This window comes from Apium graveolens, chromosome 2, assembly GCF_009905375.1.
Source record: "Apium graveolens cultivar Ventura chromosome 2, ASM990537v1, whole genome shotgun sequence".
Classification (NCBI taxonomy): Eukaryota; Viridiplantae; Streptophyta; class Magnoliopsida; order Apiales; family Apiaceae; genus Apium; species Apium graveolens.
In genome coordinates, this window is record NC_133648.1 from 162,978,241 (window position 1) to 162,991,541 (window position 13,301).

General features: G+C 37.8%; 2 protein-coding genes across 2 annotated transcripts; both read right to left on the reverse strand.

Annotated features, from left to right (window-relative positions):
- Positions 1-10,994: 10,994 nt before the first annotated feature.
- Positions 10,995-11,591, reverse strand: LOC141695237 (uncharacterized). Its single transcript, XM_074499493.1, has one exon. It carries the CDS (start codon positions 11,589-11,591, stop codon positions 10,995-10,997), a length of 597 nt encoding a protein of 198 aa, XP_074355594.1.
- Positions 11,592-11,690: 99 nt separating this feature from the next.
- On the reverse strand, positions 11,691-12,050 carry LOC141695243 (uncharacterized). The gene has a single exon (XM_074499498.1). It carries the CDS (start codon positions 12,048-12,050, stop codon positions 11,691-11,693), a length of 360 nt encoding a protein of 119 aa, XP_074355599.1.
- Positions 12,051-13,301: the final 1,251 nt, after the last annotated feature.

The window sequence follows — 13,301 nt, forward strand, 5'->3', positions numbered from 1 at the left end:
CAAGACAAGAAGTGAAGACCTCATAAAAGAGTGTCGTCAACCCTCGTAGGAGCCAAACTGGTACCTGTTTCATTGACAAATAGAATGTTAGGCTATATAGTCTTCACATCACATGCATTACATGGAAGCCCATGTTAATCTGTTGCATCCCGTATCACTTGTATTGAATTAGAATGTATTCACATGCTTACTTTATTGATTTTTTTTCTTGTATTGATGTAATTTTTTATTGATTGTACATGCATAGCTTCCAGGATGCCTCCCATGATCCCTTCATGAGGAAGAACAAGGTGGTAGGTGCTTCTGATAACCCTTCTAATGATCAGGAAAACTCTTCCTCCCTTGTGGGTGTAACTGCCCAGGATCCTCCTAAGCAGATAAGTTATACTGAGTATCTTCCACAACTATCTTCTCCACGTTCTTCTAGTAGAAAGAAGCCTTCTAAGATCATTATTACTCATGAAGAACTACCGCTAAAGCGGACCAAAGAAAACACAAGCTCTACATTCAGTCCTCCTCCTGGAATGGTTAGCCAAACCTTTGGAAAATTGGCGCATGCCCATATTGCAGAAGCTGATATGTATGCTTGGTCTCAGCAGTCCATGGAGGAGTCCAATGCTTCCACGACTAGAGCTATAACTGAGTTTTTCTATCATCAGACCACTTGTCACAAGGAGATTTAGGCCTTAGCTTCTTCAAATAAAAAGATGAGCAAACAGTTAGTGTCCCAAGAATCCACACTTGCGGAGACTTGGGTCAATGCTGACGGCTCAGAAGATACTTAGAAGAAAAAGCTTGAGGATGCGACTGAGAAACTTAATAAAGATCTTCAGGATGAGAAGTCAGCCAAAGAGAAGCTCAAGTTGGATCATGTTGCTGAGAAATAGAAGACCGACTCCCTGATAAAGGACCTTACGGATCGTGTTGCTAAGATGGAGAGGAAAGCTAAAGATGCTGCTGAAGCCCTCCCAATTACCATTAGTGAGGCTGAGGACAGGGGATCTGATAAATTTATGAAAATCTTCTTATAAAAGATTGATGACTTGGATTGGTACTGGTTTGACAAAGAAACCTGGAAAATTACTGATGACCTTAGGAAGGAGATGAGGAAGGGAGCGACTAACGAGGCTCCTTGATTTCTTTTTTATTCCTCTCAGACTCTATCTGCTAGACTCATTTGAGGTGCGAGAACTCCATTTATTTTGCTCGCACTTGTAGACTTGATTTCTCGCACTTATCTTGTTATTTTTTGGAACCTTTATTGGCTTGCTTTATTTATGCATCTTCATATAGTTTTCACAATAAAATTGCAAAATATTTTATGATCACTTTGTTGTTCATGTGATGAGATGATAATTGTGGCAATGTGATTGTTGTCCACCAGCCTTGCGTCTCATGATGTTAGTGTATAGGCCTTGCATCGAATTACTGGCATACGCGGAACATTATGATAACATGTGTAGATTTTGTCTTTAAGTCTTCTCAATATTTGCTAGCTAATATTTTCTAGCTCTTTCCAAGAGGCTAGATACGAGAGACATCAGGTAATTATTTTCAATGTGTGGCTCTATCTTAGCCGTCACTTCATAAGTTAGCATTAGACAGACTTATGGACGAGAATCCTAGATCGCAGAAAGGACCTCTTGGGGGCCTCCCAAAGCTTTATCCTAGATTCTTTTTCCTCGCATTGACATGTTGTCCTAGTCCTGCAAGTGCTTCAAAATGTAGAACACAAGTAGAATGTCTTTAATAATAAAAGTTAAAAATTTGAAGAATAAACCATGAATAGATAATAAGGGACGAAGCCCAATATCATTATATCTATTAGGGGAGGCGTTTATATAACCACTACCTGTAGACTGAGGATGTTGTTTCATTAATACTAAGTATATAAATAAATAAGGCTACCAAGTGGTGAATTCTCACTACTAGTAGTATTTCCTGAGATGTTCCGCATTCCATGCTCGTGGAACAAGCTTGTCATTCATGTCTGTCAAATGATAATTGTTCTCCCAAAGTACAGATTTTACCTTGTAAGGACCTTACCAATTTGCTCCAAAGACCCCATGACCTGGGACCTTGGTGTTTGGCATCACCCTCCTCAAGACTAGATCTCCCACCCGGAGGGGGCGGGTCTTCACTCTCCCATTATAGTGTTGGGAACCACGGACTTAGGGTGTTACTATGTTTTACGATAAAGATTACGAAAAGAAGATTACCTTGTTAATGGTTGATTCCACGCTCTTCTATTGTATTCCCAAATTCCCTTGAGCGAAGTGTGGCCTCCGTCTTCTCAAGTTATCCTCTCTTCTTGCTGCTTGGTGGCTACAATATGTTCTCACACAATTGCCAAGCAAGAAGAGAATAAGAATATATATAGGCTACAATAGGGACCATGGATAAGTAGGTTGGGCCTTCTAATTACATCTTGAGCCTAGCCCAATGTAATTAAATATTAATTCAATCCACTAAAGAATTAATATTTGCACTACCTTTCCTAATACCGTAATTTAATTAATTCGGTTCCAATATTATTTGCTTATTAAATTCCCCATGTTTAAAATATCATATGTCCATTAATTAAATAAATTACTGATAATTTATTTAATTAATATCTTTTATCCTTGATCATCCACTCAACCTTTATTTAATTATGCCAGAATAAATTCCACCTGCAGGGTTTCACATAATTAAATCTTTTTGAGCTTTCAAGGGGACATCATTAAACCGAATATTATCAGGACATGGATTCCTTCAATAAATAATATCCGCCATATATATAATTCCATCACCCAAAATATAATGATATAATTCAAAAGAATTATTTCATATATAAATCAAAGCATGTAAATAATATACACATGTCAATTACTGTTTCCGGATTAAGAACCTAAGCATTAATAATAACATAGAATCTTAGTTCTCCTTCTTAATCAGTATTAAGGGAACAATTCTAAATTTGATCCTGTTCAATATACACAAAGTATACTAGCATTATTTATTAGTCAATATAAACTAATCTAAATAATACTACAGCCATACTAGTGGATTGTCCAACACCACCTGTGCTGTGAACCTTATTATATTATATAACCGTATTTAATAATCTAATATTATGTATCCCATTTGATACTAGATTGTTCACAATATATAATATTAGACAACATATAAACATTCAAATGATTCTCAAATAAACTGGCCAGAAATAAATGTACATACTTCAAATAAATATTTTCAGTATACACTAACAATCTCCCACTTATACTAAAAATATTCTATGTGTACATCAGTGTTTATTTAATCCACTATTACATAAATATCTATGTGTCCATCCATCTGACTCCTATCGCTTCCACATGCTTGTCAAAAACCTTGGTTGGCAAGCTCTTTGTGAAAGGATCTGCTCGGTTGTCTTCTGATGATATGTGAGCCACAACTATATCCCCTCGCTTTACGATTCCTCGTATGAGATGATACTTACGTTCAATATGTTTAGCTGCTTTGTGGTCTCGCGGTTCCTTTGAATTTGCCACAGCACCAGTGTTATCACAATACACCGTCAAGCTCCTAGGCAAATTAGGTACCACATCTAAGTCCAAAAGGAAGTTCCTGAACCATACAGCCTCTTTGGCAGCCTCAGAGGCCGCCACGTACTCGGCCTCCATGGTGGAGTCTGCAATGCATTTCTGCTTTACTCTCCTCCATATTACGGCTCCACCTTCCAAAGTAAAAACATATCCCGAGGTTAATTTCCTCTTATCCCTATCTGATTGGAAATCTGAATCAGTATATCCCAAAGGAAATAGATCTGAGGCCTTGTAAATTAACATATACTCCTTAGTCCTTCTCAGGTACTTGAGTATAGTTTTTACTGCACTCCAATGTTCCTGACCTGGGTTCGACTGATATCTACTAACCATGCCTACAACAAAGCAGATGTCAGGCCTCGTACATAACATAGTATACATTAAGCTTCCACATGCTGAAGCATAAGGAACTGCTTTCATGCTCTCTATATCCTTAGGTGTCGAAGGACACTGCTTCTTAGATAGAGCAACTCCATGCTTAAAAGGTAAAAAAACCTTTCTTGGAGTTCTGCATGTTAAAACGAGCTAATACTTCATCAATGTAGGGCTCTTGAGATAAAGCCAACATCCTTTTCTTGCGATCCCTTATAACTTTGATCCCAAGGATGTATGCCGCTTCACCTAAGTCCTTCATGTCAAATTATTTGAACAACCATGCCTTTACTGAAGACAACATCTCAACATTGTTTCCAATGAGTAAAATATCATCTACATATAGTACTAGAAAAACCACTGCATTACCTTCACTTCTCTTATACACGCACGATTCGCTTGGACTTTGATCAAATCGATATGACTGGACTGCCTGATCAAAACGAATATTCCAGTCTCTAGAAGCTTGTTTAAGTCCATAAATAGACCTCTTAAGCTTACATACCAGATGCTCTTGGCCTTCCTTAATGAATCCTTTTGGTTGCTGCATATAGATGGTTTCTTCAAGACTTCCATTAAGAAAAGATGTCTTGACATCCATTTGCCAAATCTCATAATCGAGATGAGCTGTTATAGATAAAAGAATACGGATTGACTTAAGCATGACTACTGGTGAAAAGGTTTCCTCATAATCGATACCTTCTTTCTGAGTATACCCTTTCATAACAAGTCTTACTTTCTAGGCTTTCACCTTTTTATCTAATCCCCTCTTTTTCTTGTAGATCCACTTACATCCAATAGGTTGTATACCTTTGGGTGGTTCCACGAGCTCCCAGACCTGATTAGAATACATTGATTCTATCTCAGATTCCATCACCTTTTGCCAAAGATCTGCATCTTTGTCTTGTACTGCCTCTTCGTATGTACGGGGATCATCATCATGTTCACCAGGGACCAAGTCTGAAGACTCTCCCAAAAACATGAATCTATCAGGCTGTTGAACAACCCTCCCACTACGATGAGGCACTGGTGCGGTATTAGTGATAGGTTGTACATTATGCTGTGGTTGTTCTACTTGTACTACAACTTCATGGGTATTATTTGTCCCTCCCACTAGTTCCTCTAAAACGACACTACTCATGGGTTTGTGATTCATTATATATTCCTCCTCTAAGAATCTTGCATTGGTGCTAACAATGACATCCCGATTCTTCGAACTATAAAATAAATATCCTTTCGTTCCCATGGGGTAGCCTACAAACAACCTTACTTCTGTACGAGATTCTAACTTAGTCGCGTTCTTGTTCGGCACATGTGCTGGACAACCCCATATTCGAATATGTCTTAGACTCGGTTTATCCCCGGTCCACAATTCTAAGGGGGTTTTAGGAACCGACTTAGAACGTACTAAGTTCAGAAGGTAAGCTGCTGTCTCTAAGGCATGTCCCCAAAATGACTTGGGTAAATCCGAATAACTCATCATCGATCTAACACTCTCTAAAAGAGTCCGGTTCCTTCTCTCTGCTACACCGTTCTGCTGGGGTGTGCCTGGTGCAGTTAACTGGGATTCTATCCCATTTTCTGATAAATATTCCCTAAATTCTCCAAGCAAGTATTCGCCACCACGATCTGATCGTAGTAACTTGATACTTTTATTAAGTCGCTTCTCCGTTTTAGCTTTGTACTCTTTGAACTTATTAAAGCACTCAGACTTACGGTGCAACAAATAAACGTACCCATATCTAGAATAATCATCAATGAAAGTGATGAAATATTCATAACCACCTTTTGCTTGGATATTTATGGGTCAACATAAATCAGAGTGAACCAATTCTAACAGTTGTTTGGCTCTATTCCCTTTTTCCTTGAAAGGCCTATTAGTGATTTTACCTTCCAAGCAGGATTCAGAAACTGGAAATGGCTCCACTGCCAATGAGCTTAAAGGCCCATCTACTACCAGTCTTTGAATCCTCCTTAAGTTAATATGACCTAATCTCAAGTGCCAAAGATATGTTTGGTTCAAACTAGAAGGTTCCTTTTTTTTAGTAGAGTTAGAAGATGTGTTGTTCAATTCCCTAAATTGCAGTTGCAGTGCAGGTTGACTAGGATTAATTATATACAAATTGTCTTGTAATGTACCAGAACATATAATTCATTTATTCATCATAATAGAAATATTACGATCCAAACAAACATTATAACCATCCAAAGCTAGTTTAGAAACCGAAATTAAATTCCTTCTAAAAGAAGGTACATAAAGACAATTGTTCAAAACCAAAATCCTATCAGAACCAAAAGATAAATGAATAACTCCTACTGCAACTACTGCTACTTTCGTAGCATCTCCCATGAACACGTATATCTCACCATCTCTACGCATTCTGGATAGTTGGAACCCCTGCATAGAATTACAAACATGATCAGTGGCTCCTGTATCTACACACCAAGTGCTCGTAGATATAGCCGCTATAAATGTTTCTGTAACTAGAGAAAGAGACATACCAGTATTGTTTGTCTTCTTAGGAAGAGGACAATCCTGTTTCCAGTGACCTGACTGTTTGCATCTGAAGCACTTTCCCTTAGGCTTTTTCACACCATCCTGAACTCCCACTGCCTTCACAGCTTTCTGTGTCTGAGCCTTTTTCTTCTTCTTAATACCTTTCGGCTTAGAGGAAGAACCTTTCTCAGCCACATTCACTTGAACACTCTGCCGAAATAATCCTTCAGCTGCCTGAAGTTCTGTTAGCAGTTCCGCGAGACTATACTGCCTCTTGTTCATGTTGTAATTCAAGCGGAACTGCTCAAAACTCTTGGACAAGCTTATAAGGATAATGTCAATCTGGGTTTCCCCGTCAAGTTCAGCACCAAGGATCTCTATCTCATTTAGATGCGACATCATCTTGAGAACATGATCCCTTACAGGTGTGCCTTCAGCCATCTGAGTGTTCATTAAAGCCTTCATGGCTACTTGCCTAGCAGCCCTATTCTGATCTCCAAAAAGTTCCTTGAGATTAAAGAGCATATCCGAAGCAGTGGCCATAGACTAATGCTGATGCTGCAAAACACCCGACATTGCTGCCAGAATGTAATATCGCGACATCTCATCAGCCTTAATCCACCGTTTATAATACTCTTTCTCATCTTCAGGAGCATCAGCAACAGGTTGTTCAGGCTTGGGTTCATAAGTGCAAAACTTGTACTCCTCAGCAGTCAACACAATGTCCAAATTTCATTTCCATTCAATATAGTTAGGTCCGGTAAGTTTGTTATCCTTAAGTATGGTGAATAGTGGATTAAAGCCCATTTTATCCCGAGAATCATGCATAAAAACATCACATAAATAAGGGTGCATTAATTATTAAGATCTATTGATTCCTCTAACAATTATTAAAATTTAATGCACTAACATCTAAACACCATAAGCTTCTGGTACGCCACGATGTGTGACATGTATACCACCTAATTTTGTTTAAATGTTACTTCGGTCCTATTACTAAACAATATGCCATGTTGGGGTGGACTATATTATTTTTCATAGCTAAGTGTATACCATCATCAAATCTTAAATTATTTGAAATCTATGGAACTTGGTACGCCACGATGGGTGGCGTGTATACCTTCCAATATTCGTAATTTTGCCTTGAATAGAATACTTCAATTCAATATTCATCAATGGTTTGATTTCCAGGTAGTGGAGGAGTCACATCGGTCTCGCTTAAAACCCACAGCCTTACAAGTTCGATGAACCAATTTTTGACAAAATCGCCCCAAATCAGAAATAAAGAAAATCCGTATTTATTCCTTTCAAAATTTATTAATTTAAGAAGTTTGTTCTAGTAATTTCTATAACATTCTAGACACCATAAATTACATGCCACGATGGGTGACGTATAGATAATTTATATTCGTCTTTATGTTAAATTACCTACAACCAATAATGGAGACCATGGGATTTAATTTCATATTAATTCCCTCTCCCACTTAGAATTTTTTTATTAAAATTGAGGAATTTTAAAATTAAATGGGGCCCAATGTTGTTATAATTATGTCTAATCATGCATTCAAAATACACACATAATTTTAGCAACATATAACATTTAATTAAAGCAATAAATAAAATTTATGTCCATGTCGTCCTAATTAAGTTAAACATGCAATTTTAAAAGAATTACACACATAATTAATGACACACATAATCAATAAATTAAAGCAATAATTAAAATTTAATGAAAAAAATTAAAATAAAATTTTCACTATTATGGCCCTTGAAAAAAATCCAGCTCTCAAAAAAAATCTGCCCCAAGCGCGCCCCGACGCCCCCAGCAGCCCCAGCAGCCTCAGCAGCCCCAGCAGCCCCAGTAGCCCCAGCTGCCGCAGCAGCCGCAGCGCGCACGCGCCTGTTGCTTTTCTGTGAGTTTTGTTTTGATTTTGTTCGATCCAAACATCAATAGCAGCCCCTTGTAATCGCACAGCGGAACAAAAAACTACCGGAATTGATTTCCGATCGCACATAACATTTACAAAATACCCGGAACAATTACAAAAAAATAGATCTAATACAAAACTAATTTTGTAAAATCTATTCTAACACGATCAACCCTCGTGTAAATTACAACCACGATTAAACCACGTGGAAACCAAAACAAAAATTAACCACGATTAAACCATGTGGGATCCAAACACATAATTAAAATATACATGACCATAATAGTGGATTAACAACCTGCATCAAAACCAATACAAGCAAAACACTATATACACGCATATATAATTACGACATGGACATTATATCATAAAACGTAGAACCCATTACCAGGCTCTTGATACCAATTGTTGGGAACCATGGACTTAGAGTGTTACTACGTTTTACGATAAAGATTACGAAAAGAGGATTACCTTGTTAATGGTTGATTCCACGCTCTTCTATTGTATTCCCAAATTCCCTTGAGCGAAGTGTGGCCTCCGTCTTCTCAAGTTATCCTCTCTTCTTGCTCCTTGGTGGCTACAATATGTTTTCACACAATTGCCAAGCAAGAAGAGAATAAGAATATATATAGGCTACAATAGGGACCATGGATAATTAGGTTGGGCCTTCTAATTACATCTTGAACCTAGCCCAATGTAATTAAATATTAATTCAATCCACTAAAGAATTAATATTTGCACTACCTTTCCTAATACCGTAATTTAATTAATTCGGTTCCAATATTATTTGTTTATTAAATTCCCCATGTTTAAAATATCATATATCCATTAATTAAATAAATTACTGATAATTTATTTAATTAATATCTTTTATCTTTGATCATCCACTCAACCTTTATTTAATTATGCCAGAATAAATTCCACCTGTAGGGTTTCACATAATTAAATCTTTTTGAGCTTTCAAGGGGACATCATTAACCCGAATATTATCAGGACATGGATTCCTTCAATAAATAATATCCACCATGTATATAATTCCATCACCCAAAATATAATGATATAATTCAAAAGAATTATTTCATATATAAATCAAAGCATGTAAATAATATACACGTGTCAATTACTATTTTCGGATTAAGAACCTAAGCATTAATAATAACATAGAATCTTAGTTCTCCTTCCTAATCAGTACTAAGGGAACAATTCTAAATTTGATCCTGTTCAATATACACAAAGTATACTAGCATTATTTATTAGTCAATATAAACTAATCTAAATAATACTACAGCCATACCAGTGGATTGTCCAACACCACCTGTGCTGTGAACCTTATTATATTATATAACCGTATTTAACAATCTAATATTCTGTATCCCATTTGATACTAGATTGTTCACAATATATAATATTAGACAACATGTAAACATTCAAATGATTCTCAAATAAACTGGCTAGAAATAAATGTACATACTTCAAATAAATATTTTCAGTATACACTAACATATAGTGCCTCGTACTCCTCTGTTGATAGGCTGCTAGCCTTGCCTGTGAGTATTCTCTTATTTCTTCAATCATATCCAGATAGAGCCTGTGATTAACCTCATTAGCTTTGGGGTCATAGTGATCTCTTCTAAATGAGCATGTCCCAACTTCCACGGGACCATGTCCTCACACCCATAAGACAGAGAGAATGGGGTCTCTCCAGTTGTACTTTTTGGGGTAGTGTTGTAAGACCATAACACTTTTGGTAATTCTTCTGGCCAATTTCCTTTGCTTTTTTCGAGGTTAGCCTTCAAGGTATGTTTGATAATTTTGTTGATAGCCTCTGTCTGCCCATTAGTTTGAGGATGACTAACAATACAAAATCCTTTTTTTATACCCAATGCTTCACAGAATTCCTGCATCTCCTTGTTGTCAAAATACTTCCTATTATCTGAAATAAGTTAATAAGGGATCCTGTACCTGCATACAATGGCCATCTAGATGAAGTCCTTGAGTTTCTTCGCGATGATAGTGGCAAGGGGCTCAGCCTCAACCCACTTGGTAAAGTAATCCACTGCAACAACTGCATACTTAACTCCTCCTTTAGCCTTGGGCAGCTCCCCGATAAGAAATATCCCCCATATAGAAAAAGGGCCAAGGACTCATAAGAGAAGTGAGATGAGTGGCCGGAACATTGCTGAAGTTGGCATACCTTTGGCACTTATCACATGCCCTGGAGAATTCAAAAGAATCTTTTTTTAGAGTAGGCCAATAATAACCCTGTCTGAGGACCTTTTGGGCTAGAGAGCTACCCCCCGAGTGATTTCCATATATGTCTTCGTTCACCTCCCTTAGGATGTAACTACATTCTTCTCCATCTACACACCTCAGCAGTGGTGTGTTGAAGCCCCTTCGGTAAAGAACCTCATCATAGATGACATAACGGGATGCCTGATACTTGAACCTTCTAGCCTTCTTCTTTTCTTGGGGAAGAGAGCTTGTCTTGATATAGTCCCAAATTGGAGTCATCCATGTTAGCCCCAAAGCAGTGATCTCAAAAGTAAATTCTTCCGGAACACTGGGTTTGTTTTGAATTTCGAGAGGGATAATGCCAAGTAGGGTGGCCTCTCATTGAGAGCCCAATTTGTCCAACGCATCAGCCACTGTATTTTTGTCCCTTGAGATGTGCTCCACCCTTAATTCGTTAAAAAGTTGGATGATTCTTTGTGCACATTTCAGATAGAGTTCAGTTCGGGGTCCCTTGGTCTGCCATCCATAACCAATATGGTAGGTGACCAACATTGAGTCATTGTAAACATTAAAATTCTCCACCCTCATCTCCAGAGCTAGTTTGAGGCCTATAATAAAAGTCTCGTATTCCGCATCATTGTTGGTTGCTTTGAAGGTAAAATGGATAGCACTTCGTAACTTGTGCCCTTCAGAGGTTATTAATTCTATACCAACTCCTGATCCTTCATTGTTGACAGCCCCATTAACATAGAGAGCCCACCATGGGGCACAATTTTGCTTATCATCGAAGGGTTCCACTACCCCTGGGATTTCTATGAGAGCCATAGATTCTTCCTCAAATTCAGAAGGGGACTCAAGTATTAAGTTAGGCAACGCTTGGCCCTTTAAAGCATCTTGAGGCTTGTATTCCACATCAAATTGACGGAGCTGAACTTTCCACTTAAGAAGCCTACCTGACATCTCAGGCTTGTGCATGACTTGCTTCAAGGGGTAGACAGTTCGTACTTAAATTTTATGAGCCTCAAAGTAGGGCCTTAGCTTGCGTGAGGCCAATATGAGAGCATATTCCAACTTTTACATGTTAGAATATCCAGTCTCGGCATCCAACATTCTTTTTCTAACATTATAGACTGGGTATTGAACCCCTTCCTCCTCACGAATGAGCACAACACTGATAGCATGTTCTGAAACAATAAGATAGATAATAAGAGTCCCCACCTTGGTTTTTGAGAGGAGGAGAGGCTTCCCTAGGTGTTCCTTAATCTTCTGAAAGGCCTCGTCACATTCAGGGTTCCACTCGAATTTATTTTCAACTTTTTTGATGGCCTTGAAAAACTCATGACACTTGTCAGATGACTTAGAAACAAAATAGTTCAAGGCAGCTATCCTCCCTGTGAGGCTTTGGACCTCCTTGACATTCTGAGGAGACCTCATGTTCATCAATGCCTGAATTTTTGCTGGGTTGTCATCTATTCCTCTGTGGTTTAGAATGAAGCCAAGGAATTTTCCAGAATATACTCCAAACACACATTTCCGGGGATTGAGATTCATTCTATATTTTCTCAAGTATTAAACATTTCGGTCAAGTGGTCAATATGATCGGAGGCCTTTATAGACTTAACCAGCATGTCATCCATATAGACCTCCATGGTCTTCCTAATTTGCCTTTCGAACATCATGTTCACCAATCTTTGATAAGTGGCTCCTACGTTGAGGAGACCAAAGGGCATCCCGAAATAACAATACCTCTATCTATGATTAAAGACGTTTTGTAATAACCCCCAAAATTTTGAACTTTTTGTAACCCTTGTGAATAGTGTTTTAGCTGAATGAGAAAACTTTTCATGCCACACTATGTAGGGGTTCTGTTATGGATGTTCTGAGATTTTATCAGTACTCTATATGATATATGAGTGTATGTAAAGATCGTCAGAATCCAATTCCGAACACTTTGGTTTTTCCCGGAAATCCACTAGATACGGAGAGAATTGAGTATAAGGTAACAGGATAAAAAGGATTTAAATTAAAGGATTATAATAGAGGATCATAAAAAGGAATATAATGTATTGAGAAAGGTTAAGGGAACCTAAGTAATAAGATCCCGGGTATGATCCTTCAAACGATAAACGAGAACGAAAGTTAAGCGAACCGTATAACAGATCAGCGGTCATTAGGCAAACAATTAGGAAGTTAATCAAAGGCATTAGAGAGAGTGATGTCACCCAACCAATGAGAAGAGGACAAGGAGGGAAGGATGACATCACCACATGACATGGGCATGACATGGGAAGGAAGGAGATGTGGTGGCTTTTTAACCACACAAAATCAAGGGCAACAAGGTAATTAACTAAATCAAATACAAAACCAATCAACCAAGCCAAGCAAATCACTTTCATCAAAATCAAAAAAAAAAGAAACCAAGGCATTGTTCTTCATGCTCTCGGCTTTCTAACATTTTAAAGGCAAGGAATTTCAAAATCAAAGATCCAAGCTTCCTAAATTGGTGAGTTAATTCCCTAATCATCCTTATGCTTAGTTAGGGCTATATCATGAGTTTAAGCCATCAATTCCTTCTCAATCTTCTTCATTTAATCAAAGAAGAAGACAATGAATAGTGTTTTCAAGTTTTTAACTTGAAATTTTTCTTGATTTCCTTGAAGATCCAAGCATTCCTAAGACTTCTCA